General features: G+C 41.1%; 1 protein-coding gene across 1 annotated transcript in view; it reads right to left on the bottom strand.

Annotated features, from left to right (window-relative positions):
* Positions 1–7,090: 7,090 nt before the first annotated feature.
* trabd2b (TraB domain containing 2B) overlaps positions 7,091–27,963 on the bottom strand; it is a 334,868-nt gene continuing 313,995 nt past the window's right edge. Inside the window, exons 7-8 of the mRNA XM_055641817.1 lie at positions 27,329–27,590; positions 7,091–17,592 (exon numbers count right to left, since the gene is read on the bottom strand). Coding sequence (XP_055497792.1) covers positions 17,403–17,592; positions 27,329–27,590 — 452 coding nt within the window. The 3' untranslated portion in view covers positions 7,091–17,402. The remainder of the gene's footprint in view (positions 17,593–27,328; positions 27,591–27,963) is intronic.

The raw sequence follows: 27,963 nt of genomic DNA, 5'->3' as shown, positions 1-27,963 counted from the left end.
GAGTAGAGCAGGGAACTGAGCACACAATGTTGAGGAGCACCAGTGTTCATGGTCAGTATGGAGCAAATGATATGACCAATTCTAACTGAAGTCCAGAAGCCAGTTACAAATGAAGGCCTCAACACTTAGGTCCAGGAGTTTAGAGATTATCTTATTCAGTATTAAGTTGTTGAAGACTGAGCTGTAGTCAGTGAATAGCATGTTGATATCAATGTTCTTATTGTCAAATGTGATCCAGCACTGGATATTTAGTTTAGTTTTGTTTAGAGACACAGCGCGAAAACAGGCCCTTCAGCCAACTGAGTCTGCGCTGACCAGCGATCGCCTGTACACCAGGGACAATATACAGAAGCCAATTAACCTGTAAACCTGCATGTCTTTGGAATGTGGGAGGAGACTGGAGCACCCGGAGAAAACACATGTGGTCACAGGAAGAACGTACAAACTCCTCAATGACAGCACTCGTAGTTAGGATCAAACCCAGGTCTCTGGTGCTGTCAGGCAGCAGCTCTATCACTGTGCCACTGTGCCCCCCTGTGCCCCAAAATAGTGCAAGGAAGATGGCGAACATAATCGTCCTATTCTTCCTGTACACAAATTGCAAGGGATCTAGATTGTCCGTGTACCTGGTGCAGATGTGGGTCATTAAAAAGGGTTCTAAGAGTAAACCTAGCAATTATAGACCTGTTAGTTTGACTTCAGTGGTGGGCAAATTAATGGAAAAGATACTTAGAGACAATATATATAAGCATCTAGATAAACAGGGTCTGATTAGGAACAGTCAACATGGATTTGTGCCTGGAAGGTCATGTTTGACTAATCTTCTTGAATTTTTTGAAGAGGTTACTAGGGAAATTGACAAGGGTAAAGCAGTTGGATGTTGTCTATATGGACTTTAGTAAGGCCTTTGACAAGGTTCCTCATGGAAGGTTGGTTAAGAAGGTTCAACTGTTTGGGTATAAATGCAGGAATAGCAAGATGGATTCAACAGTGGCTGAATGGGAGAAGCCAGAGGGTAATGGTGGATGGCTGTTTATCGGGTTGGAGGCAGGTGACTAGTGGGGTGCCTCAGGGATCTGTGTTGGGTCCTTTGTTGTTTGTCATGTACATCAATGATCTGGATGAAGGTGTGGTAAATTGGATTAGTAAGTATGCAGATGATACCAAGATAGGGGGTGTTGTGGATAATGAAGAGGATTTCCAAAGTCTACAGAGTGATTTAGGCCATTTGGAAAAATGGGCTGAAAGATGGCAGATGGAGTTTAATGCTGATAAATGTGAGGTGCTACTCCTTGGCAGGACAAATCAAAATAGGACGTACATGGTAAATGGTAGGGAATTGAAGAATACAGTTGAACAGAGGGATCTGGGTATAACCGTGCATAGTTCCTTGAAGGTGGAATCTCATATAGATAGGGTGGTAAAGAAAGCTTTTGGTATGCTAGCCTTTATAAATCAGAGCATTGAGTATAGAAGCTGGGATGTAATGTTAAAATTGTACAAGGCATTGGTGAGGCCAAATCTGGAGTATGGTGTACAATTTTGGTCGCCAAATTATAGGAAGGATGTCAACAAAATAGAGAGAGTACAGAGGAGATTTACTAGAATGTTGCCTGGGTTTCAGCAACTAAGTTACAGAGAAAGGTTGAACAAGTTAGGGCTTTATTCTTTGGAGCGCAGAAGGTTAAGGGGGGACCTGATAGAGGTCTTTAAAATGATGAGAGAGATAGACAGAGTTGATGTGGACAAGCTTTTCCCTTTGAGAATAGGGAAGATTCAAACAAGAGGACATGACTTCAGAATTAAGGGACAGAAGTTTAGGGGTAATATGAGGGGGAACTTCTTTACGCAGAGAGTGGTGGCGGTGTGGAATGAGCTCCCAGTGGAAGTGGTGAAGGCAGGTTCATTGGTATCATTTAAAAATAAATTGGATAGGCATATGGATGAGAAGAGAATGGAGGGTTATGGTACGAGTGCAGGCAGGTGGGACTAAGGGGAAAAAAATTTGTTCGGCATGGACTTGTAGGGCCGAGATGGCCTGTTTCCGTGCTGTAATTGTTATATGGTTATATGGTTATTATCAGTTTTTCAAGGCACTTGAAGTTAGAGTTACTGCACGGTGAGACAGGACACCTTCTCTTGAGGACTGAAATGATGGAGAATTCCTCGAAGCAGGTGAGGGCAGTTGACTGTTGAAATGAGAGATTGAAGATGTTGTTGCAAACTGCGACTAGTTGATTGGCACACAATTCCATCTCATGTTCTAGATCTGGGCCGGCTGCTTTCTGAGAAATCACCCTTGTACTAGCACCTGCTCAATACCTTTCCTATGGTGATTTCTTGCAAATTTTATAGAGTTAAGGGCCTGTCCCACTTACGCGTCCTTGGCTCGCAAATTACGCGACCTTGTGGTCACTTGAGACGTACGGGCACCGTATGGCCGCGCAGGGCCGGTCCCACTTAGAAGCACGGAGGGGTATGGAGTTGTGTGGGGCCGGTCCTGACATCATGCGGGGCTCCGAAATTCTTGCAGTGAACAAAATCTTTGCGCGCCAACGTCCTGTTGCGGAACTGATGGCCAAAGTGGGACAGGCCCAAGACCCTGGCGCGACGTAACGTCTCACCTTCAGCAGAAGCAGGCAAACGATCGCCGCTCGGCCTGGGGCTCACGGCCGTTGCGGTCCGGATCCACCCCCACTTCTACTCCCAGAGCGGGGCCAAGAAAATTGAAGATAGACATAAAATGCTGGAGTAATTCAGCAGGACCGGCAGCATCTCTGGAGAAAAGCAATGGGTGACGTTTTGGTCAAGGCCCTTCTTTTCAGACTGAAAAAGAGTCTCGACACGAAACGTCACCCATTACTACTCTCCAGAGATGCTGTCGGTTCTGCTGAGTTACTCCAGCTTTGTGTCCATCTTCAAATGACGTCACGCGCGCCAGACGGCTGTGCTGATGCATGTAATCGCGCACGACCTTCGCTCGACTGTCTCGGCTCAACGCAACCACGAGATCGCGTAATTTGCGTGGGACAAGCCCTTTAAGTGCAAAAAGTTCCACACTACCAGAACTCCTTAATCTCTTTTCTATCTCTTTCCTATCTCAAAGGCTTGAGAACTCATTGCACACAAATGGACTGCCAGAACTGCTTACATAACAATGATTGGTAAAGGTAAAGAGTTCACAGGAATTTTGGCCTGTTAAAAGAGTCTTAGTTCTGGCTTGGTTATGTCAAGTGAATGCAGTAATACAAGTTCCTGAAGAATGTGTTGCATTTTGAAACTCATGCACCATTCAGAATGAGAGATAGAATGTTAGGCAGACTTCAGAGCGGAGGCAAATATCTGGAATCCCAGCGGATGAGATAACATCTCAGATGACCTATAGGATGACCTGACCTGGGGCCAGCACATAGATGGAATCATGAAGAAGGCGCACAGCACAACTCCTTTCTCAAACTTTTAAAGAGATTCAGCCTCTTATTGAATACTCAAACAAACTTCTGTATGTGTCCTGTAGAATGTATCCTGACTAGTTGCATCATAGCCTTATACGGCATTTCCGATGCACAGGAATGAATCGGCAGATGGAGATGGATTCAACACAGCACAGTCTTCCACACCATTGAAAGCAGCTAAGTAAGGTGCTGCCTCAAGGGGACAACATCTATCTTCAAGGTTCCCCAGCCATGCCCTCTTCTCACGACTGTCAGAGAGCCTGCTGACATACTGCATTACAGCATGGTACGGCAGCTGCACCATGGCAGACAGGGAGAGGCTTCAGAGGGTAACTAGGACAGCACAGAAGATCATTGGTTGCCCTCTCCCCTCCCTGATGGATATTTACACCTCCCGCTGCCTTAGCAGGGCAAAGAATATCATCAAGGACATTTCCCATCCTGCGTTTGGACTGTTTGACCTGCTGCCCTCTGGAAGGCGCTATAGGTGCATCAAATCTATGACAAATAGACTCAGCAATAGTTGTTTTCCGAAAGTCATAACTACTCTTAATTCACACATGCACTGACTTCACAGCCCAACACCCGGACTTCCATCTATTCTATCCACGTACTGAAATTTGGAACTGTAATGTGTATTGTAACTGTAATTTTTAATATTTTTAATATTTTTTTAAAATATTGAATATAATCTTTAAACATCTGCCTAAGAATACTACCTATTCATCCTTCACCATTTTGCCTTTATAGATATGTATATAGCGCCGCAGAATTGTGCACCTATCCCCCCCCCCCCCCCCCCCCCCCCCCTTTTGTTTTGTTTTCTGTTTCTTGTTTTTTGTACTAAATTATATGTATGCACTGAGTACGAGCTGCTTTTAATCTCATTGTACATGTATAGTGACAATAAATGACATATCTATATCTATCTAATGTTGGGCAGGAGATACAGAAACCTAAAGATCCACTTCAGCCGCTTCAAGAACAGCTATGATCATACAACTATCAGGTTCTTGAACCATCCTGCAGAATCGTAATCACACCTCGGCAATGGGGACACCTCAAATTACCTCATATACTATCATAAGATAAGATAATAAGATAAGATAAGATACATTTATTGTCATTTGGACCCCTTGAGGTCCAAACGAAATGCCGTTTCTGCAGCCATACATACAAACACATAGACCCAAGACACAACATAATTTACATAAACATCCATCACATCGCTGTGATGGAAGGCCAAATAAACTTATCTCTCCACTGCACTCCCCCCCCCCCCCCCCCCCCCCCCCCCCCCCCCCCCCCCCCGATGTCAGAGTCAAAGTCAAAGCCCCCGGCTGGCGATGGCAATTGTCCCGCGGCCATTAAAGCCACACCGGGTGGTGCGAGGTCGCACACCGGGTCTTGGTGTTAGAGCCCCCGGTGTGCGCTCGCAGAGTCCCGCGGCCATTCCAAGCCGCGCGGGGCAGTGGTGTCAGGCCCCGCTCCAGGAGCTCTTCGACCCCGCAACTCGGGCGGGAGAAGTCGCCGTTGCGAGAGCCCTGAAAAGCGGTCTCCCTCCAGGGAGCCGCGGGCTCCCGGTGCCGCCGTCCACAGACCTGTCGTTGGAGCCTCCGACTCTCCGGTCGGGCCGCAGCAGCAGCAGCAGCGCTCCTCCACCGCTCCACCCGCTCCGGACTCGGCCAGCCCCGCGACGGCAACGGTGAGTCGTAGCACCAGAGTCCCCGGCTTCTTCCTGTTGGAGGCCGCTCCTCGTTGCGGCCCCAACGACAACGGAAACCCGACGAGAAAAGGTCGGGTCTCCAGTGCAGGGAGAGATTTAAAAAGTTTCCCCCCCCCCCCCCACCCCCACCCCCCCACACACACACACACCCCAACAAAAATAACAAAAACTACATTAAAACACAGACAGAAAAATAATAAAACGCGGACAGACTGCAGAGGCCGCTGCTGGCCAGAGCCGCGCCGCCCACCGGAATCATGGAGTTGTATTTTTGTCTAATTGTGTTTTCAATAAATCGATGCTTGTTTTATTTCTTTTTACTGTCTTACAGAATTTATAGAACATAGCACAGCACAGGAATAGGTCCTTTGGTCATCAACATCCAACGTACTGCCAATTAAATTAATCCTCTCTGCCTGCACTTGGTCTCTATCCCTCCAATACCTATGTATCCATGTGCCTATCATAAAGCCTATAAAGCACCACCATTGTATTTGCTTCCACCACCACCCCTGTCAGCGTGTTCTGGACACTCACCATTCTCTGAGTAAAAACACTATTGTTATATATCCTTTAAACTTTCTCCCTCTGGCCTTAAAGCTACGCCCTCTAATTTTTGACAACTCAATCTCTGGGTAAAAGGTTATGGTTGTCTACCCTCTCTACGCCTCTCATACTTTTACATACTTCTATCAGGTCTCCCCTCAACCTCTGACACACCAGTGAAAACAATCCAAGTTTGCCTAACTTTATACCCAATAACCTTTAATTCAGGCAGCATCTGGTTAACCTCTCCTGCACCCTCCTCTCCATAGCTTCCTTGACCTTCCTGGAATGGGGACATTTATAAAACATTTGAACAGTACAGCAGAGGAACATTTCGGTTGAAGATGCAGGCCTGACCTGCCGAGTGCGTCCACTATTTCCCGTTTTTATAACAAGTTAGTTCAGTCATCTTGCAAGGGCAATGAGGTAGACTGTCATATATTGTGAGGTTGTTGGAGCCTAAGAATTATGCACATGCCCATTTCCTCAATTAAGTTACTTGGCCATTTGATCAACTTCATTTTCATTTTAATGTTCTTGGGCACAAGTTCTCTGAAACGTCAAAGGTTGAGAGGAGACTTGAAAAGTATATAAAATAATGAGAGGTATAGATCAGGTTAGAACATTTTCCCAAAGTGGAAATATCCAACAAGAGGGCATTGGTATAAGATGAGAGGGGAAACATTTAATGGAGATGCGCGGGTCAAGTTTTTTACACAGAAAGTAGTGGAGTGCTGGAACGCATTGGCAGAAGTGGCGGTGGAGGCAGGTACGGTAGTGTTTTTTTTAGATAGGCACATGGAAGTGCAGGGAATAGAGGGATATGAATCATGTACAGGCAGAGGAGATCAGTTGAACTTGGCATCATGTTTAGTGCAAGCATTGTGGGCAAAGGTGCCTCTGTGGCAGTGGTGGGTCCTCGACGGTGGCGAAGCCTTGGCAGCGGTTGGGGGCCTCAGTGGTGGAGGTGGAGCCTCGACAATGGTGGTGAGCCTCAGTGATGGCGGTGGGGCCTCATGACTGATGGAGCATCGCAGCAGCGGCAGTGAAACCTCAAATTGGCGGTCGATGAGGGTGTGGGGGGACCACTGTGAAGGGGGGAGGGGGAAGAACAATGGAGGACCCCGCATGGGCGGACCACCCTGAGGGAGGGGAGGCGAACAAAGGGGTCCCGGCGTGGGGTAGGGGAAAGAAGAATGAAGGACCTGCCAGTTGGGACGGGAGAACAAAGGAGGAGCCGGAGCGGGGGTACTTTGTAACTTTGTCAGTGCTGTATGTGGCGACTATGGTATGCAAGCAAAGAATTTCACTATTCCTTGTCACATGTGGAAATAAAGTATTCTATTCCATTCCATTCATTTCGGCACGGACTAGAAGGGTCGAGATGGCCTGTTTCCGTGCTGTAATTGTTATTCCTATGCTGTACTGCTCTATGTAAGTAACTCACTTCAAACTGATGGGAAATATCAGAACTATTGAAAGCTTTGATTTTCATCAAAATTAGATACTTGGGTGGCGATAGGTTTCACTTGGAAAAATTACGTTAGGCTAGTTGATGGTTAAAGAACCGTGAATGGTTCATGAATAACTAATGGAGCTGGATCACCTTGAATGTTATGTGTAACAAAGTGATAAACCCATTTTTAAAAGCAGCACACTGATTGTTACATAAAGCACACAGAACAAATCTTTCCACAGGATATTTTTCTACAATGCTGAACTCTTATTAATTCTCATTTATATTAGTTGTGAGTACTTGAGGCAAAAGAGTTCTGCTGTTTTTAAAAGTGTTTTTAAATCCAGATCTTAAGTGGTTTTAAAGTGTGCTTGCCACTTTCATGGAATTACTGCATTTGGAATTTTGTAATTGAAAATAGAAGGTTAATATTGCAAGATTTCTGTCATGAAATACAACAAATTAATGCAGAGGGTTTTGACACTTCAATATATTACAGTCCTTTTATTGAAGTATGTTTAGCTTTGAATCCAGCCAAAACCAACAAGTTTATTTAACTCTATCGGTGTATATGAAAGAAATTTAAATATAGAGCAAAAAAAAAAACAATTTTGGGACTGATGCAACGTCTTGGTCCAAAACGTTTACTTTCCCTTTGCTTCCACAGATACCACCTGACCTGCGGAGTTCTTCCAACCATTTGCTTAGTTGCGCCAAATTACAGCATCTCCAGTCTTTTGTGTCTCTAGATTTAAACAGACTTACCCCCAAATAATCACAGATCCAAGAATACAAAAGCTTCCTATGTGTAGCATGGAAATAAAAATTGCTTTCAGATAAGCCACAACTGGAGGAAATTGAAGAGCTTTCTTTTCAGTCACATTGTTGGGTCAAAAACAAAGATTTACTTTCCCTTTGGCCAGTGAATTACTTACAATTGCCAGCGTGTGATGCTGAGTGCCAAGGGCACAATTTCTTTCTTTTATGTTTGTAACTGTGGATTTCCTTTCAAGATGATGACATTTTAAGCTAACATGTTTTTGTTGTAGAGCCAGTGATTATTGTAACTTAGAGAGCCTTTGTGAAATCAACAAAATGTAATGCGGAGGAAAACCAGCCACGTTTCACCCATGTTGTTATTACTGCCTTCTGTCTCAAGATGGCAGCAAATGCACCATTTTATGACACTTGCTCACAGTCATTTGAGAACCTTGGGAGATAGTTATGAAATTATAACAATTTATTGACTCTTTATATTATTATTTTTTTCAAATATTCACAATTTTGTGATGTGTAGTCACGTAAAAATTGTAAACAAAGTATTCTTGTTCAGGTTTGGTACACTTCTACATTCATTTGATTACTGCAAACTATGGCCTTATTTACATGAGTGTGTTAATTTCTATCTTTCATTCTGCACAGAATGACTCGGTCTGCCTAAAACCCAGATATTTTTTCCACTGAATACAACCATTTCAGTAATTTCCAAACTCTCCAGAGTTAGAAAGTCAACATCAAATTTCTCCACCCAGTTTATGGATTCATAAAAACAAAATGAAAAGTAGTTCCATGGGTAGAAATTTTAATGTTGTTTGGGGTATGATTTTTTATATATCAACATTTTAAAAATATATCTGTCATATTGTGTTGCATTTTACAAGCCCAATTACATTTTAAACATTTGAATCATAGCCCATTGATGGATCTATCGTTAAACTGGTAGACTTATGGCAACTGCACACTAAGGAAACCCAATGTTTCTCTGAGCTACACCTCCATGTAAGTAGGGCCATCAATAGATAGCTAAAATGAATAAAATACTGAATGAGTTTCTCTTCTGATTTTCTAAAAGGATACAAAATGTTTAAATCAGTTATAATAATTATTTATAAACACATTGAATCAAATTCATAAGTTCCTGTCTTTAACACCTCACTATGGAGTCAGTGCATTTCCTTTCACCATCTTGACTTGTTCTGAAAAACAATTTGACTTAGTTGTTGCAATTATTCCAATACTTATTCTGACTTAATACAATGCACCATTACATAACACTAAAAAAATAATATATCTGGAAAAATAACATTAATAGAATCTTTTACAACAGTGTGCTGAGAAAAACAACAAGATACCGTATGTTACAAGAATGCCAAAACAGATGAAAAAATAAACATTTAGTTTCTGTAAAAGCTTAATGTGTGCCAATTAAGTCATAGCAGTCTTTCTGATGGAAGCTCAGATCAGTTCTTTACCGATATATTTCAAATATCGGTAATGGTCGTGTAAGTATTTAAAGAATGACAACTGATGAAAAAGTGCAATGACTTATCTCTACGGAGGTCGGCAGAATCAAAGCAAATAACCACCCCTGCTGGTTAATATCTCAGCGTTCCTTGTTGAACCCTTGTCCAGGGGATGTTTTGGAAGCTGAACTGGCACAGGCAAATATATGCAAAGCTCCCACATTTTTTCACCATTAGCTTTCTCCTAATAATCATTTAGCATTAAATAGTACCAATGTCATCAAAGGATAACTAGAGTTTTGTTAGGAACTATATTGTTACACCTTGGGTGCACCTGTACCCATGGTTACCATTGCAGATGTCAGCTCAGCCTTCTTGAGAGTGAACCCCAAGAAAGCGACTGGCCAGATGGAGTGTCCGGCCTTGTCCTCAAAACCAGCGTGGACCACTGGCAGGAGTTTTCCCAGATATTCTTAATCGCTCCCTCCTACAATCTGAGATTCCCAGCTAATTTAGAAAACGATAATCATCTCAGTGTTAAAGAAGATCAAGGAAGCATGTCTTAATGTCTATCGTCCATTGGTTCTGATGTCCACCATCATGAGGTGATTGGAGAAGCTGGTCATGGCACAAATCAGCTCCAGCCTCCCAAACAACCTTGATCCTAGTAATTCCCCTAACACCACAATAAGCACATAGCAGACATCATTCCCCTGGCCCTACACTCTTTCCTGGAACACCTGTATTAACAAGGATACTCTTGTTAGTCTCCAATTTAGATCTAGCTTCAACAACATTTCTCCAACTAAATTAATCCGCCCACCCCTGGACCCACTCAGCATCTGGACCCTTCAGGAAGAAGGTACAAGAGCCTGAAAACCATAACCTCCAGATTCAAGAACAGCTTCATCCCAGATTCTTGAATACAGCATAATCTTGACCACAGATCCACCATGGAAATTGTTTTGGTTGCACCACTTTCTTTGGTTTTGGGCTATTATGGTCTGGCTGCCAGGTATTGCTAGTTATTAATTTATTATATTATTGATTATTATACATTTATTTGTGTGGTATTGCACTAACGGGCCTGTAAAGCAACAGTAAGCAAGAATTACATTGTTTAATTGCCGGTACATATGACAATCAAACTCTCTTGTTTCTCGCTTGACTTCCTGACCCATAGACCACAATCAGTGATGATAGGCAACTTTACATCTTCCATGATAATTTTTAACACCAGTGTCCTGTAAGGCTGCATTCTTAGCCCTTTACTATACTCCCAATGCACTCACGAATGTGTAACCAAACACTGCTCTAACTCCTTTTATAAGTTTACAGATGATACTATCATAGTGAGCCAGATGATGAGACCCAGTACAGGAAGAAAATAGAGAGATTAGCAAGTGTCAAAACAACCTCTCCTTCAAAGTAAGACACAATGTGCTGGAATAACTCAGCGGGCCTGGCAGCAGTTCTGGAGGACATGGGTAGGCAATGTTTTGGGTCTCAATAGTCTGCACACTGAAGAATCTGAAGAAGTGTCCCGAGCTGAAAAGTCATCTATCCATGTCCTCCAGAGATGCTCTGGATCACTGAGTTTCCCAAGACCTTTCTGTCTTTTTTTTGCAAAACAGTTTCTGCAATTCAAACGCCCTCAATTTCAACAAGCCAAAGGAGCTGGTCATCAACTTCAGAAACCTAGATGGAGTTCATACCCCAGTCTGTCTCAGTGAAGCTGATGCGGAGTTGGTTGAGAGCTTCAAGGTGTAAATATCACCACCAATTAGTCCTGGTTCGACCACATCAATGCAGCAGTCAAGAAAGTATACCGTGGAAGGTTAAAGAAATTCAGCATTTCTCCATTGACTTTTCACAGTTTCTAAAGATTCACCATAGAAACATCCTATCCAGATGTATCACAGTTTGGAATGGCAACTGCTCTGCCTAAGACTGTAGGACATTTCAGAGTTGTGTGAACACAAACCAGTATCCCTTCCCAACATCATCAACTCTATACTATGCTGCCTCTGGAAAGTGGCTGATATAATAAGGTCCACTCATAATCCTGTTATTCTCTTTTCCCTTTTCCTGTCGGACAGAATAGGTATAGATTTACTATTGTCACGTGTACCAAGATACAATCAAAAGCTTTTATTTTGTATGCTATCCAGCCAAATCGTATCAAACACGAGTACATCAGGTAGCGCAAAATGGAAAATAAACAGACTGTAAAATAAAGTCTTACAGCTAGACATAGTATGGATAAAAAAAAGTGCAAGGGCCATAAAGAGGTAGATAGGAATGTCAGGAATTCATCCATAGCAAAAAGAGAGATTCCTTCAAGAGTCTGATAACCACAGGGAAGAAGTTATTCTTGAAAGAGATGGTACAATGTCAGCAAGATTTAGGAGCTGGTTATTAATTTCAGGAAACATGGTGGCTTGATGTTCCGAGGCATAAATATCACCAACAATTTGTCCTGGACCAATCCCACTAAAGCTGCAGCCAAGAAACCTCACTGGCACCTCAGCTTTCTCGGAAGACCAAGGAGGTTCTTACCAATTTCTTACAACTCTTGCCAATTTCTACAGATACCATCGAAAGCATCTTGTTAGAATTCATTGCAACTTGGTTTGGCAACAGCCCTACACAAGAACAGAAGAAATTACAAAGTGTTGTGGATGGATGTAGCCCAGTCCATCATCCAAACTAGCCTCCACCTCAACGACTCCATCTACATTTCTTGCTGCCTCAGGAAAACATCCAAATTAATCAAGGGCCACCTGCACCCTGATCATTCTCTCTTTTCCTCTCTTCCATCGGGCAGAAGATACAAATGCTTGAAAGCGTGTACCACCAGTTTCAGACAAATGAACATTCCTTTTATAAGCCACGGCTGTAGTCTCGCTCTCCCACCTACCTCATTGCAGCCCCTGCACTTTTCTTTCTGCACTTTCTCTGTAACTCTAACAATATAATGCTGTAACACTATATTCTGCACACTGGTATTTTTCTCTTTGAACAACATGTTGTACTTGTGCACGGCTTCATTGCACGTGTATAGTATGATTTGACTGGATAGCATGGAAACAAAGCTTTTCACTCTATCTTAGTACTCATACCATTAAATCAATACCAATAAATGCTTTTAAGTTTTTTATATTTTCTGCCTTACAGAGGCAGAGAGAAGAGAGAATGATCAGAGTGTGACTCATGGTACTCTGCTCTATGCACAAAACTTGAAAGCATGTACCACCAAATTGGCAGTGATGTTAACACCTTGCAAGTTGAAGCTCTCGATTCTCAACACTTCAGCACCATTTTATACTGGGGCATGCACTTCAACCCTCACCTTGATAATCAGTTTCTTCATGGTTATTGAGGGTGAGGTTGTTGGCTTGACACCATGCTATTCTATACAAAGTTTGAAAGCAAATACCACCAGATTCAAGAAAAGTTTCTTCCCTGCTGTTATTCAACATTTCATGTGCTACGGGTGAATTCCAGGTCTTCCAATCTATCATGTTGCAGCCCTCGGAATTTTGTTTTAACTGCACTTTCTCTATAGTTGTAACACTATATTCTGTGCTCTATTTATTTTCTCATTTGCACTACCTGATGTATTCATGCATTGTACAGTTTGCCTGGAGAGCAAGCAAAACAACGTTTCACTGTATCTTGATACACACAACAAAGCCAACACAACTCTCACATCAAATGCTTATTTGGTCACAATGATGATGATTACAGCCTATCTTTATTGGAGAAAATAAGGCACATGTGGTGTGCAGCTGTATTTTTAGTGGCAAAATGTTCTTGTCATTCCAAAAATGTCAGGCTGTATTTGAAAGCAGATCCACAGGGTGCAGAAACACTCTGGCACTATTCAAGTAGCCATTCTTCAAGACTAAGGCACAAAGCGCAGGTGCAACATGTTGTTAAAAAAGTAAGTGGAATGCTATCTTTACTGGGAGGAATAACTGAATACAAAAGCAGGGAGCTTCAGTTATATAACCACTAGAGAGATCACATCTGGAGTACTGTGCACATTAGTGATCTCATCGAAGGAAGGATATCAAATATTTTGGAAGTAGTTCAGCCAAGGTTTCTTAGAATTATGTCTTAGATGGATAGACTGTCTAACGAGGAACAATTGGACAGGCTAGATTTGATTCTGATGCAGATTAGGAGAGTGGGTATACACTTGTTTGAAGGTTGAACCCTGATGAGTCTTGACTGGATAGTTGTGCAGAAGACGTTGTTTGTGAGGAAAATACAGAATTAGCGGGTCCCCCACTTAAGGCACAGTGGAACTTTCTAAGACTCAGTGCGAACAGAGCCTTTGAATACTTTTGAGGCAGAGGTAGATACTGTAGATTCTTGATAAGAAACTGATAGATGGGAAACTGATGGATGGTTTTAATCAGGTGGGCCATGATCAAATTTAATATTGGAGCAGGCTTGAAGGGTGGAGTAGGCTCCTCCAGCTAACTTGCATGTTTGTATTGGAGAATGGTTACATGGAGGAATCATAGCTGAGCAAATTCCTGCCTCATCACCTGCACTAGTGTATCTTGAATCCAATAATAAAACATTGACTTAATTTAGTTATGAGGCCAATAATCCTTTAAACGGAAGCAAGTCCAGGCTCTGGGCTGAGCATAAGGAATCGGTGTGAAGCTGCATCTGTTAAAATGGGCATCCTAGATGTGGTGCTTTGACCATAATGAGCCTACTTTACGCCCCAAGGCTTCTCCCTATATATCAAAATCCCTGGTAACAGCGCACTGTTGCCAGGGCAGCTCACCCAACCACTTACAGACTGGTATGTTTGGAGAAAGTACAAAAAAGAAAACTTCTTAAACTCTTTCAAGGATTTGAAAACAAAATAGCAATTTTGAAAGATGAGGGAATCAGTAAGCAGAACATGAGGAAAGAACAAAATATGAAATGGGAGAGAATGGATGGTTTCCAAATGGGTGCTGCCATGATACCAATGCACTTGTTGAGTTACGTAAACATGTAAAAATGAGAATGTAATTGAGAATGTAAAAATATGACCTCCAGGTTTGCGGATGATACAAAGCAGGGTGGCAGTGTAAGCTGTGATGAGGATGCTATGAGGCTGCAGGGTGACTTGGATAAGTTGGGGGAGTTGCAGGTGCATGGCAGATGCAGTATAATGTGGATAAACGTGAGGTTATCCACTGGAGGCAAGAACAGAAAGGCAGATTATTATCTGATTGGTATCAGATTAGGAAAAGGGGAGGTACAACATGACCTGGGTGTGTTTGTACATCAGTCACTGAAAGTAAGCATGCAGGTACAGCAGGCAGTGAACAAAGGTAATGGCATGTTGGCCTTCATTGCGAGAGGATATGAGTTTAGGAGCAAGGAGGTCCTACTGCAGTTGTTCAGGGCCCTGGTGAGACCACACCTGGAGTATTGTGTGCAATTTTGGTTACCTAATTTGTGGAAGGACATTATTGCTATTGAGGGAGTGCAACATAGGTTCACCAGATAATTCCTGGGATGGCGGGACTGTCATATGAGGAAAGATTGGAGTGACTGGGCTTCTAGTCACTGGAATTTAGGATGAGAGCGGATCTCATGAATGCGGTTAAATGATGATGGACTGGAGTGTCAGCGCTGGACATGGAAGTGCCAATTATCAGGTGCATTCATCTTATGGAAGAAATGATAACATAAAAGAAAGGACTTGGGAGATGTGAAATGATACAGGCTCGAGGAATATGCTGTAGGAACAGATGTTTACTGGGATTGCGAAGGGTATATTTTCTGATCAAACTGAGGGTTGCAGGTAGTGCTATTAATATGGCCTGGCATATGGCCTTGACTAAAGAAGGCCCACATATTCTGGAGATTTTCTGACTTCTGCTGGAGTCACAACATTTTTGCTAAGATTGGCTATTCTACTTAAATTATTCAAAGAGTGGGTATTCCATCAGTGTCCATTATCAAGGAATTGCACTGGGAGAATTCCAGGCTAGCTCGGTGAACGCACTTGAGGTCTCTAAAACCATTCCATAGTTTTGCATGGACTGGACATTAACACAGCCATGCTAATTGAGGAAGAGATTACATTACCTATACTGAAGGCAGAATGGCTTACTTTGGAGCAGTAATTCCTTTCCTATCTGTCCGTTCTCTTACTACACAGGCAAAATAAATGGAACCATCTCCCTGGCATGTGAGCTAGACTGGTACGCCAAGCAGCCTAACGCTGCTGGTTCTTTTCTGCAGGAACAGGTCACTAATGATCCCAGCAATGGCGTTTCTAGACTTGGTGGATCGAATTTCTCATCTGCACACTTGTGGTAATAAAACACACTAGTCATAATAGTCTAGGTAGACCGTACCTCCTAAAGATGCTGCATGGGGTCAGGTTGGATAATGTTTTCACAAGAACCAACTTCTCTCTGAGACCTCCCTCCTACTGAATCTTTTTCATCTGTGAATTCAAATACTTCCCAACTCCATAACCCTGAAATAGACTGCAACCGCTCTCCAGCAAGCAACACTGAATGCCACCAGAAGGCTTGACCAATCTTTTCATTGTTGGTGTCTCTTCTGAGATCTCTTCTAAGATCAGTTCAGATGAAATCTAGACTTTACAGCTACCTGTATCACAACTGTCAAATGCATTTATCCACAAAACATGTCAGAATCTACAGAAGGTAATCCGAGAGACAGCCATTTCAAGATTCCAAACTTTAAACAGCCTTAAATCCAGAATAAGGGCAGATATTTTATTGCTACACTGAGGAAGTTCTGCATTGCTAATGGTGCTCCCTTTCAAATGGGACATTAAACCAAAGCCCCATCTCCCTATTTATAAGGGGTCTGGGGCAAAATGTGAAGTCGTGGTTTTCGATGTTTCGCTCGTGGCATTGATCATTCAACCATCAGATTTACCAGTTGTTTTTCTTAGTGTCCATTATGGGTCCAGTCCTGCACACACATTATTTGCTGCAGTTCTCAGTTCAGCAATAACAATTATATTTTAAACATAGCTCATTGGCTGAACAACATGTTAGAAAATCCTGAACAGATTAAAGGTGCTAAATAAGATGGAAGTTCAGAACCATAGGAAATATGGAAATCCAATCATTCTTTCATATATAGTGTGGATTCAAGTCAGTAAATGAAATAGTTTTACAAGTTGTCTGACACAAGCATTGGTGCTTTGGATGATAAACCAGAAATATTGATGTATCTTATTGCCTGTAAATTGTGATCTCATCTTTGTGATGCAACTAATCTAGTTGAGTAGAACCACAGAGCACCAGTTGGGATTAGTTCAGCTATGAATTGACTATCTGAGCTTCTGTAATGAAACATCCAATGGTTCTTTCTCAATTCCTACATTAAAAGAGTTTTCAGTTCCAAGCCCAGTTCAAATTTCTTCAGAGGTGGGTATAATGAATAATCAATGGAATCTTTAAAAAAAAATTAAGGTCAATCAGGGCTGGCGAGGAGGCACTTTTTAATACATCTCTCATCTAATAGGTGACCTTTGGTAGAAAATTCATCTTGTCTGGTTAGACTGTAGTAAAACATTGAACTTCTCATAGATTATGGAGTTATATACACAACAAAACTTAACATTGAAGGGGAATAAATATACATAATTCATATGAACATATAAATTTTCAAAAGTAAATTTACAATGCCCCATAACACCATGGGGAAAAAACCCTTCTACAAAAAGAAGATGCTGTCACGTTGTGGCTATTTAAGCTTCAGAATCTCATAATATTCTCTTCTGACATCACAGAGAACCTGATGGACCCGGTGCAATTAGGTCTCGAAGGTCTACTGAGCATAGGGCAAAGGCACTTCCTGTGTGTAACTGCGAGAAGCTTCATCAGCTAATGCCAGAAATATTTTTTTAACGTTTTTCTCCTCTTAAATTAAAAGAACTGGGTGCGGGTCAAGATCGTATGTGCAGGGGGTCAGGAGGGCCACAATAGACTCCAGAACAAGCTGGCCATCCCAGAGAGAAGTAGAGTTGCTGATGGGACTGTGGCCACTGCAGTTGAGTTGAGGATGGGATGCTGCCTATGTTGCTGTGATGGTTCATGTGCAGGCTCCACCGTGATGTAGCCGTTGATAATCCTGATATTGGATGGCACGACCGTTGTGCTGAAGGGAAAGGAAACACAATCATTGGATGGCCATGGGATGGGAATCACAGACAAAATAATATGACAACACAAAATTGCTCTGAATTTATATTTTCTTTAGTTCAATAAACCTGTAAAGAGTAAAGAGTGTGGCACCAATTGGATATGAAATTCCATGTCATCATGAAATTAGCCAAAACCTTTACGGAAACCATAGGTGAAGTGGAAACCATAGGTAAAATCTAGGTAAAAATGATTTATTACCTTGTGCTACACAGTTTTGATATAATTTACTGGAGTAATTCAGCAGGTCAGCAGCACTTCTGGAGAACATAGGCAATGTTTCAGGTCGAGATTCTTCTTAATCGTGAAGAAGGGTCTCCACCTGAAATGTACAGGGCTATCCCACTTTCCCGACTTATTCACAAATTCTCCCGAGTTATTCACAAATTCTCCTGAGCTTTCCCCTCAATTCAAACTTGCAGAATGTTCGTAACGAGTCCGTAGGAGTCCGTGGATATATTGTAGCAGCTCGTTATCCCAGCTGTAGGTACTCGGGGCATCAGGTAAGTTGGGATGTTTTTTCCAGCCTGATCAAAAATGTCCGCAAGTAAAATAATAGCCCAGAGTGCTTACGGCTGGGATAACCAGCCGCTACGATATATCCACGAACTCCTACGGCGTTCTACGGACTTGTTACAAACATTCTGCGAGTGTGAATCAAGGGGAAAACTGGGGAGAATTTGTGAATAACTCGGGAAAGTGGGACAGGCCCTTTACCAAACCATGTTCTCCAGAGATGCTATCTGACCTGCTGAGTTACTCCAGCATTTTGTGTCCCTTTGTGTGTTAACCAACATCTGCAGTACCTCGTTTCTATCCACACTGTTCTGGATGGAATCAGTCTCAACTGAACACAGCTTTTCTCAAGTTGTTGTGTTCTAAAAAGAAAAAGGTGCATGGGAGTGACTATTAGCTTTCAAGGGGGTTTCTCAGCTGTTTCTTGGGGAACTCTGTTGGTGTTGTACACACCTGTCTCTGCTCTGCTGGGAGAAGAGGCTGCTGGTGTACTGGGACTTTCCCCCTTTTAATGCCGTCCTCACCCTCCTGCTCTCTCTCTTTCTGTTCTTCAGCTTTTGTTTCATGTTCCCCATGTTCTGGGTCAGTATGCTTTTGGCAAATCCCAGTGTCCAAGGTGAGACACGTTTTTCACTGAAAATAAAGGATCTATAATCACCTTAGACATATGCAGTACCAAGTGATCTTTCTGCTGCACCTGCATGCCTACCTTAGCGAGCAGTACCATGACACCCAGGTCTCGCTGATGCTTTCCCGGCCACCAAAATGGGATAACCTCACATTTATCCACATTATACTGCATCTGGGTGATTTGTCAACCCTGTATCCTCCTCGAGGAAGCTGCAAACTTGGAGTGTCCACAAAGTGACCTGGGGTCCCAGCACTGAGCCTTGACCTCTGTGGATGAAAAGGACCCGTTTAACTCTTTGCTTCCTGTTTGCCAGCCAGTTCTCTATCCACATCAATACCCCAAAGGAGTGTGACCTCTGTGGTTTTCTCCATACAGGAGTGTCACTATGGTTTTCCCATTGTTTCTCGTGCATCTCTCTGAACATGTCTTGGGGAAATCTGAGTCTGCAAAACTACATCAGATAAGTCCAAGTTGGATATGGAATCTATGAAGGCTCTCCAGTGGTAGACCATTTAGTGATGGGCATGCCTTTGCTACCTGCCCCAAGGTCTCTGACCAAGCTTGCTCAGCAATTAACTGTCATATGATGCCAGCAGCAATGGATGATTGCTGGCCTTATCACCATTGGTGCACCGTTTGAACTAGATCAGTAGGCGGTGAATGTTGAGTGGGAAAAGGTGGGCAACATAATATTTCCTAACCATTCTCATCATCTGTTATTCTTATCTCAACCATGAGGGATATTGAGTTAGGTAATACCCGACTTCCCACCAGCAATAGAATATACCAGAGTCAGTTTTCCACTTACTGCTCCAGTATTTCTCATGGTTGAATTACGCACAGTACCATTCTTGGTCATTGGAAGCATGCAGTGCAGGGAAGCCACAAAGTAAGGAATAATTGTACCTTGAAACAAAATGTATCTCAAGTGGCCAAATAAATAATCCAGGCATTCATAGGCTGATATAGATTAAAACATTAAGCATTAGACATGAGTGAAACATTATGCTAGAAAAATCCAGACCATGGCATTAATCTAGCTCAGTAATGTTTTCCAGTAAATTTAATCTTTAATCTTTTAAGCATAATTGACACAGTGAATACAATACTGTGCTGCAATCAAACCACAAACTTGATGGCTATAATGGTTGTGGAAATTGAGTTTCACTAGCCAATTATTAAGGTTTTTTTGGTAACCATTTCTTGCAAATTCCTGGATATATATTAAAGCTTTTGAAGACAGCATATTAAAATTACAATATCTTATTTGTTGCTTCAGAAACAAAAAGTGATTTCCTGTGAAGATTGAATCGGTTGCATTGCATATCAATTATGTTTATTTATATATTTTTTCTGAAACGTAATAAGTAAAAATGTTCTGATCACATTCACACACATACAGAATGGAGTTAACACCAAATTTAGTGTAAACAATTGAGACCAGAGAAATGAATTAAACTTGCACAGTTTATGAGTGAAAACTAGTCATAGGGGACGAGGGAATATAAATTGCTCAAGTGAATTGTAATTAAACACTAGGAATATAATGGTCTGCACCTGCACCTAAAATTCTGGACTTAATTTTGCTTTGAGCCAAATTTTGCTTTGAGCTTTGGAGGAGATTGGTCTGTAAAACATCAGCCTTGGATCAGGTTATTTATAATCAGCCAAAATGCCTCCAAGAACTGTTGGGAGAACTAGACTGGTTTCTCTTCCAGAGATGCCATTAGACTGTCTAAGTTCTTCCAGCATTTCTGCTTTTGTTTCAGATTCTGGATCTACAATTTTATTAATTTTCTAACATCTTCAAGCATGGGGATTGACTGAAACTCAAAATAAGGGAATATAATCTTAGGAAATGTGCATGCTTGTGTCCAAGTTTTCTTGAGCTATTAAACAAGACCTGTGCTTCATGCCAAAATACATTTCTTTCTGTCACCTAATCCATGCTTCTTTTGATTACATGTTGGTCTGATGGAGGTCCTTAAGGTATTAAAATGGAAATGTTTTAAAGCTTGTTGAATTACATAATGTTACTTGCTATTACTTTCAACATTCAGATAAAAGACCTGTTTTACTCCCAGTGCAGAGCATATTGTTACCACGCCAAAGATGTTTAAATACAGGTGAGATGGAAGCCCCAACTTCCATTATTGTTTAAACCACCTTTTTTTCTTGTATGTCACCTTTGCAATCCCAAAAACCAATCATATCATAATATTTCCGAAACACAAAGCCACATAATCTGCAGAGACAGTAGATACAATAGATGCTGGAGGAATTCAAGAGGTCAAGAGACATTTATGGGGATAGAGTGTGTGGTGATATTGGAAGGGGTGGTTGATATTTCAATTTGACACCCTGCATCAGAACCTGATGTAGGGTTTGTACCTGAAACATCAACAATTCCTAACCCATTTCCCCAGATGCTGTTTGGCCAACTGATTTACTCCAGGGGTTTATTTTTCTTCTCCACACCTGTGTATGTGTGAAGAAATGCTAGATGAACACAAATTCTGCCAGCTATTTTTTTTATTCTGGATTCATGTTACAGTTGTACAAGACATTGGTGAGGCCACTTGTGTTCAACTTTGGTCGCCCTGTTATTGGAAAGATGTTGTTAAGCTGGAAAGAGTGCATAAAAGATTTACAAGGATGTTGCCAGGACTCGAGGGCTTGGGCTATGGGGAGAGGTTAAGCAATCTACGACTTTATTCCTTAGAGCACAGGAGGATGAGGTGTAGAAGATCATAAGAGGAATAATAGGGTGAATGCACAGTCTTTTTCCAAAGTAGGAGAATCGAGAACCAGAGGTCATAGGTTTAAGGTGAGGGGGGAAAAGATTTAATAGGAACCTGAGGGGTAACTTTTTTTTTCACACAAAGGGTGATGGGTGCATTAAATGAGCTGCGGAGGAGGTAGTTGAGGCTGTTATGATCACGTTTAAGGAACATTTAGACAGGTGCATGGATAGGATAGGTTTAGAGGGCTATGGGCCAATTGCAGGTATATGAGCCTAGTGTAGAAGGGACATGTTGGTTGGCATGGGCAAGTTGGGCCGAAGTGCCCGTTTCTACATTATATGATCCTATGACCCTATTTCAGACTTATTTAATAGTGATTTGCGAATTTCATAAGGATGAATTTCCATTACCTGAACTGTTGTAACATGGGGGGTCACCCGTATTTAAAATAACTGATATGTTGTCTGGCTAGTGGATAGAAATACACGGTAAATTGTGATATTTCAACATCTGCATAAATATCATCTTTGGTGCCAATAGTCAGCAGTTTCTAGTTGAACCAAATCTAAATCGCCAAAATTGACTGAAAATGATTGACTGACAGCTTAGTTTTGAGATACAGCGCAGAAACAGGCCCTTCGCCCTTTACCCCACCGAGTCCGTGCCACCCAGGAATCCCCGCACACATACACTATCCTAGCCTCACCAGGGATAATTTACAATTTTACCAAGCCAATTATCCTACAAACCTGGATGTCTTTGTAGTGTGGGAAGAAACCGGAGATCCCAGAGAAATTCCACATAGGTCACAAGGAGAAAGTACAAACTCTGTACAGACAAGTACCCGTAATCAGGATTGAACCCGGTTCTCTGGTGCTGTTAGGCAGCAACTCTACTGCTGCACCACCATGCTGCCCCTAGTATTCCAGACTGGGTCCATCACACATCAACTATTTGTAAATAAGACATATTAATTATGCAAAAATACAACAGGCTGGCCTTGCCTATCATAACATTTCCAGTTTCTTTTTCAACATGCAAGACTGCTCCTCAACTTCCCAATTATAGCATTATCCTTCAGGCACTGCACTTCCTCATGCATTTTGACTGGCCGGGCAGTGTGGAATGCGTGGAATAGAAACTGAGCTAAGCATTGAAAGTGGAAAATGAAAATCTTCATGACCACACATGAGGTAAGACCTTTATAACACCAATAAGACCTGCCCTTTCTTGTGTATGACATTATTTGTATCTGTGGCAGTTTAAAAGTTTAAAATGTTTACTTCAAGAGTAAATTTGACTCGTGGATATCTTTCTTCATGTTGAAAGATTTTCACGAGTTAACAAGTTTCCCGAGTACCTGCCGTATGATGTTTTACAAATATGATATTAAATTACTTGATTCCGCATTTCTATTCATTCCTTCATCTAATAGATCTGCGTCTAGAGTTTGATATTCTTGTGTGTGTTTTTTTCAGGTAATCTCGGATTTGAAGGTATTTGAAATATTGATTACTTTTCAGGTTATATTTTAATTAAGATATGAAAAGGAAGATTTGACGGGATTATGGGTAAAATGCAGGCAGGTGGGAATAACATTGGTCGGCAGACAAGTTGGGCTGAAGAGCCTGTTTCTGTGCTCTATGATTGTAAGAACGCAATATTTTATGTTTGTATATGCAGAAAGACAACGGTCTTTTGGCTTCCAAAGTAAACCTTCATTATGATAGACAATGAAGGTCAGCCTTCGTGGCTGGAGACAAAGATCATCTTCTATTTATCCCTGCTCGAGATCAGACGTCAGGAATGTTGGAGCTAGGAGCATATTAAGGTTCCACTTGTTCGAACTGTTATCAGATCAATGAGCTGATCCATTCTTCAGGTCAGTAAAACTTTCCCTAACACCCCACACAAGAAAGGGTGCACTACCAAAAAAATGTCATTGTATGCAGCTTAGTTCAAGCCAAAGTTGACTCACAGGACCTGTGTGCATCCAGCACTATGGCCAACCCTGGGCGTCAGAGGTGACTGACATGGTTTCAATTTACTGACCTTGTTGTTTTAGGGGCTTTAGGGTTTGCATTACGTTTGTTTTCAGATGATACACTTCAGGTCAAAGGGATATAAAGCTGTCATTGTGACAGATTTCTTTTTGAGAAATGTTAGCTCTCTGCAGAAAAATAGCTATCGATTGGTGTTATAAAGAGAGGTCTCCTACTTTGAGCACACTGCAAAGAACTTGTGAAATATTTCTAACTCCACTTCTTCACTTTCAAATAGGAAATGTAAATTTCCTCCAGCACAATAAATGTTGAAAATATTTTTGAGATCCTATAATTCTGGGCTCTTGGTTATTCCCAATTTAATCACTCCATGCCTTTAACTGCCAAGACCTTAAGCTCTGGAATTTATACCATAAACCTTTCCAACGTTCCATCTCGTACCTTCTTTAACTCTACATATATATATATATATACACACACACACACACACAAATACACGCACACACACACATTTTGATCATTCAGTTACAACATCCTCTATAATTAATGTAAAATAATTAGACTTATTCATTCTATAGTTGCTTAGCATTTAAACCCTGAGAGCATTCACTGAACTACTGCATACAAGAAAATGGACTTTCAAATATTGGTGTACATTTCTTAGATTATGTATTTGATTAACGTTGAAGTACTACTTATCGCTACAATCTTAAAATTACTTTTATAAATAAAAGTATTATAAATTTTATTTTTCTTGGCTAGTTTTTAATTTTCTATGGCGCTTCTCTCTGCTTTGCTGAAGAAATTGATCTTACAAGCATTCTCATGTATAGTAACATTGTTCTAAATTTTCAAGCAATGGATTGTTGTTTAGGTGTGAATTTTGGCAATAGTGTAAAGCAGACAGGTTTTAAAACTGTGGTGAAATTTTTTACAAGAACCATTTTGAAATGGGGAATAATATCACGTTTGTTATTACGGTGTTATTCCATGAAGAGAAATTATACTGGATTCTCTGAATCTCTGAGATATTTATTGAGTGTGGGTTTGAAAGTCCTTATCTGAGCCAGATAAGTTTATTGCTATGGCATTAATAGTCAGACAGGCAAAGGAAAAGATTTGAGGATGCACTCAAACTCTCCATTTAAGATATGCAACATCACCACTAACTCTTGAGAACCTCTGGCCCATTACTGCTCGATGTGCAAAAAGGAGAACCTGAATGATATTGAGAACCACAAATCCATGCATTGGGAACACGCACAAGGCCCATATAAAATTTGGACGGGTCAGACTTCCTCGCAAACAACTCACCCACCTGCCCTGTCAGCCACCACCTGCCCCATCTGTGGAAGAGTCTGCAGTTTTACATTGGCTCATCAGGTGCTTCAGAACTCACAAACCCAAAGTCAAAGTAAGTCATCCTTGATCCAAAGGAACTGCTTAAGAAGAATGGGGAATTTCCCCAACACTTCTGTTTGTGATATTGGGATACAGGCAAGATATGGAGAAATTCCCTTATAGTATATCTATAGAAATCACTGCAATACAATGTCAGAATGTCATCAGATGGTGAACATTCCAACTGGCAAAGATGACAGTTCTCAGTCAAGTTGACATTTGCTGGAAATACAAATAATATTAATAAATATGTGAGACCATTGGGCATTCATGTTACCCCTGCGATTTAGACATTAAATCCTCTAGCACATAGATCAGAATTTATTAAAAAAATAAAAATAAACAAGAGTTTAAATAAATCAGAAAAGAAGGAAGAATAGCAAAGACAGAAAAAAAAAAACAGTGAGAACAAGGAGAAGAATAGTAATTCAACTTAACTATGGTATGACAATGAAATTCTGTCCAAAAATCTGTCTAGGGTTTTAAATGATGGCTGACGATTGGCCAGCTAGGTAAGATGTTGGAAGGATGATAAAGAATAAAAGCCTTCAGTAGTGGTTTGAAAAAATAAAACACAAACATATTTTGGTAACATTGATGCTGTCTTCTATCGTACCTCTGCTGAAAAACAATTTAACAGTTATGTCAAATCTTGGTTCTTACAAAATATTGTGGAATTGGCCCAAAGAGCTGAAACAACAGCTTTGAAGTGGTTTATATCCCAAAATATGCAAAAACAATTATTGCTTGATGCTCCATCCTGAGAGATGTGATCAGTTCCTATAGGCACACCAGTTGTGGCAGACACACACTAGCAACACACCAGTTATCGTTGCTGTGAAGGAGGGAGGCTACAGACGAGGGGAATTCAACTCCCACATTTATTCCGAAGATGTGCAAGTCCTAGCCAATGTCACAAAAGATTTTCTGTGAAAAAAGAAGACATCTCGGATATTCTGGAGTGGAAAGCCTCAACTTGGAAGCAGATGCAGCCTAGACAGAAAAGTGAAATTAAGGATGGTGTCCATGCAAGAGGCAAGATGAGACGAGGTGTAACCCATTCAAAATGGAAAGTGTAGATAAATGTGGACATTGAACAAGAACTGAATTCACAACTCCTGATAACTGAACAATTGTAAACATTTATCCACCAGGATTATATAGGCCATGAATTACCTGAACCATGGACCCTTGTTGCATATTGAAGTAGACTTAATATACTAACATAGTGAGAATGTAAAAATGAATTTATAAAAGCGTGTTTCAAATCAACCGATCTTTTGTAAAAAATTGCAAGTCCACGCCAAGTTAGTGCTGGAGTATAGTTCCATATCTGTCACTCTTCTGTCCAATCATGAATTAAATTAAATGACGTTCTTGACAGATAAGGGTGCCTGAGGATACAGGGAGAAACCAGGGGAATGGGGCTGAGAGAAAAAATAGATCAGCCATGATCGAATGGCGGAACAGAATCAATGGGCCGAATGACCTAATTCAGCTCCTATATATTATGGTCCTATGTCAGTTGACTGAAAATATGCCATTGGTTTTCCCCCTCCTTGATCCTTGATTACCCTGACTTACGATTATTCTGCTTGAGGTGATCTCACTTATTGCAGGACCAGTACTGACCTATGTGGTTCAATATTTGTTCAGTGGTACACTTAGTCACTGACCATACACATTGTTGTCGATAGCAGAACCAACAAGAATGCAGCATTTGGCCATATTAACAGTCAAATCCGTGTTAATTTGTATTAAACTAAAACAGAAAAACAAACTGAAAGAAATTGAAAAAATATACATCAAGCTACAAAACAAATTATACAATATTAAGCTGTCATGTAATGTTATTATTAGGGCACTTGACAGCTGAAACAATAAAAATCCAGCAATAATGTATGGAGCAAATCCAAAAAAAATCATAGTTTTATAATAATAGTGAAGTGAGTAAAAGTATAATCCAATGAACTATTTAGTTAAGTTATATAAATTTCAGTTAAACTTTTCGCTCCCCAATTGAATTGTTTTCTGACCCTCATTGGCATTATCTTAGGGTTGACTTTGCAGCTTACTAGCACAGTTCAGCAAATACCAAATCTCACAGGTAACAATTAATTTCAATTGTGTTTCTTCTTTGCATATTTGAGTGGTTATCACATCACAAAATAAGCACGACTCTGAGGTAGAACTAAGCCAGAACATGCAGTTTAAAGAATATTCTTGTTTAAGAAAAAAGTGGACAATGCAATCAGTACAAATGGATTAAATCATCAATGTTAGCAAAATTACCAGAATGACATGTTCCTTTCATTCTCAGTGATGCTGCCACCTTTTTCTTACACATCATGACATCATCTCTTGAGAGGCATTTTAAACATAATTAACCAAACCCACCTCTCTTCTATGCGAACCCACAGATCACTGAATTGCCGTTGCCTCTGCAGTTTGGGCAGCTTCTTCTGCGGCTTCTTCTGGCGACCAAATTCTTCCAGTTGACTAAGACTGTCGGGCATCAAGAGGTGCGTCGAAATTATGTCGTCGTCAAAGTCGTCTGTTGGAGAAGAAAGGGAAGGAGCTGGCAGGGAATCTTCAGATGATTCACCAATGGATGTAAAAGAGGTTGATGGAAGTGAAGAACCGCCTGAAAGCCAGTCTTCTGTTCCTTATATAAATAAAAGTGAAGAACCGCCTGAACAAGCCAGTCTTCTGTGTCCTTATAACCTTTATAGTATCATAAAATAAAAGAATCAATTAAGTCAGGCAGACGGTACAGATCTTCCTCCACCACCCCACTATAAAAGCACTAAATTAATACATTAGTGACTATCATCAATGACAGAAGGATGGAGGGTTGGGTGTTTATGCGTTTATACAATTATTTAGTTTTTACTTTTAATATTTTCTGTATACGTTAGCTTTAGAATGTTTGAGTCACTGACTGGCTGACAAGATTCGTTTTGATCCGGGACTTCAATTTTAACCCATTCTGCTCAGTGGTAAGATACCAAGAGAGTGATTAATATCACAAA

The sequence above is a fragment of the Leucoraja erinacea genome, chromosome 10, assembly GCF_028641065.1.
Source record: "Leucoraja erinacea ecotype New England chromosome 10, Leri_hhj_1, whole genome shotgun sequence".
NCBI classification, from domain to species: Eukaryota; Metazoa; Chordata; class Chondrichthyes; order Rajiformes; family Rajidae; genus Leucoraja; species Leucoraja erinaceus.
Note: the sequence above shows the minus strand (reverse complement) of the source record. Positions and strands in the feature narration are given on the sequence as shown.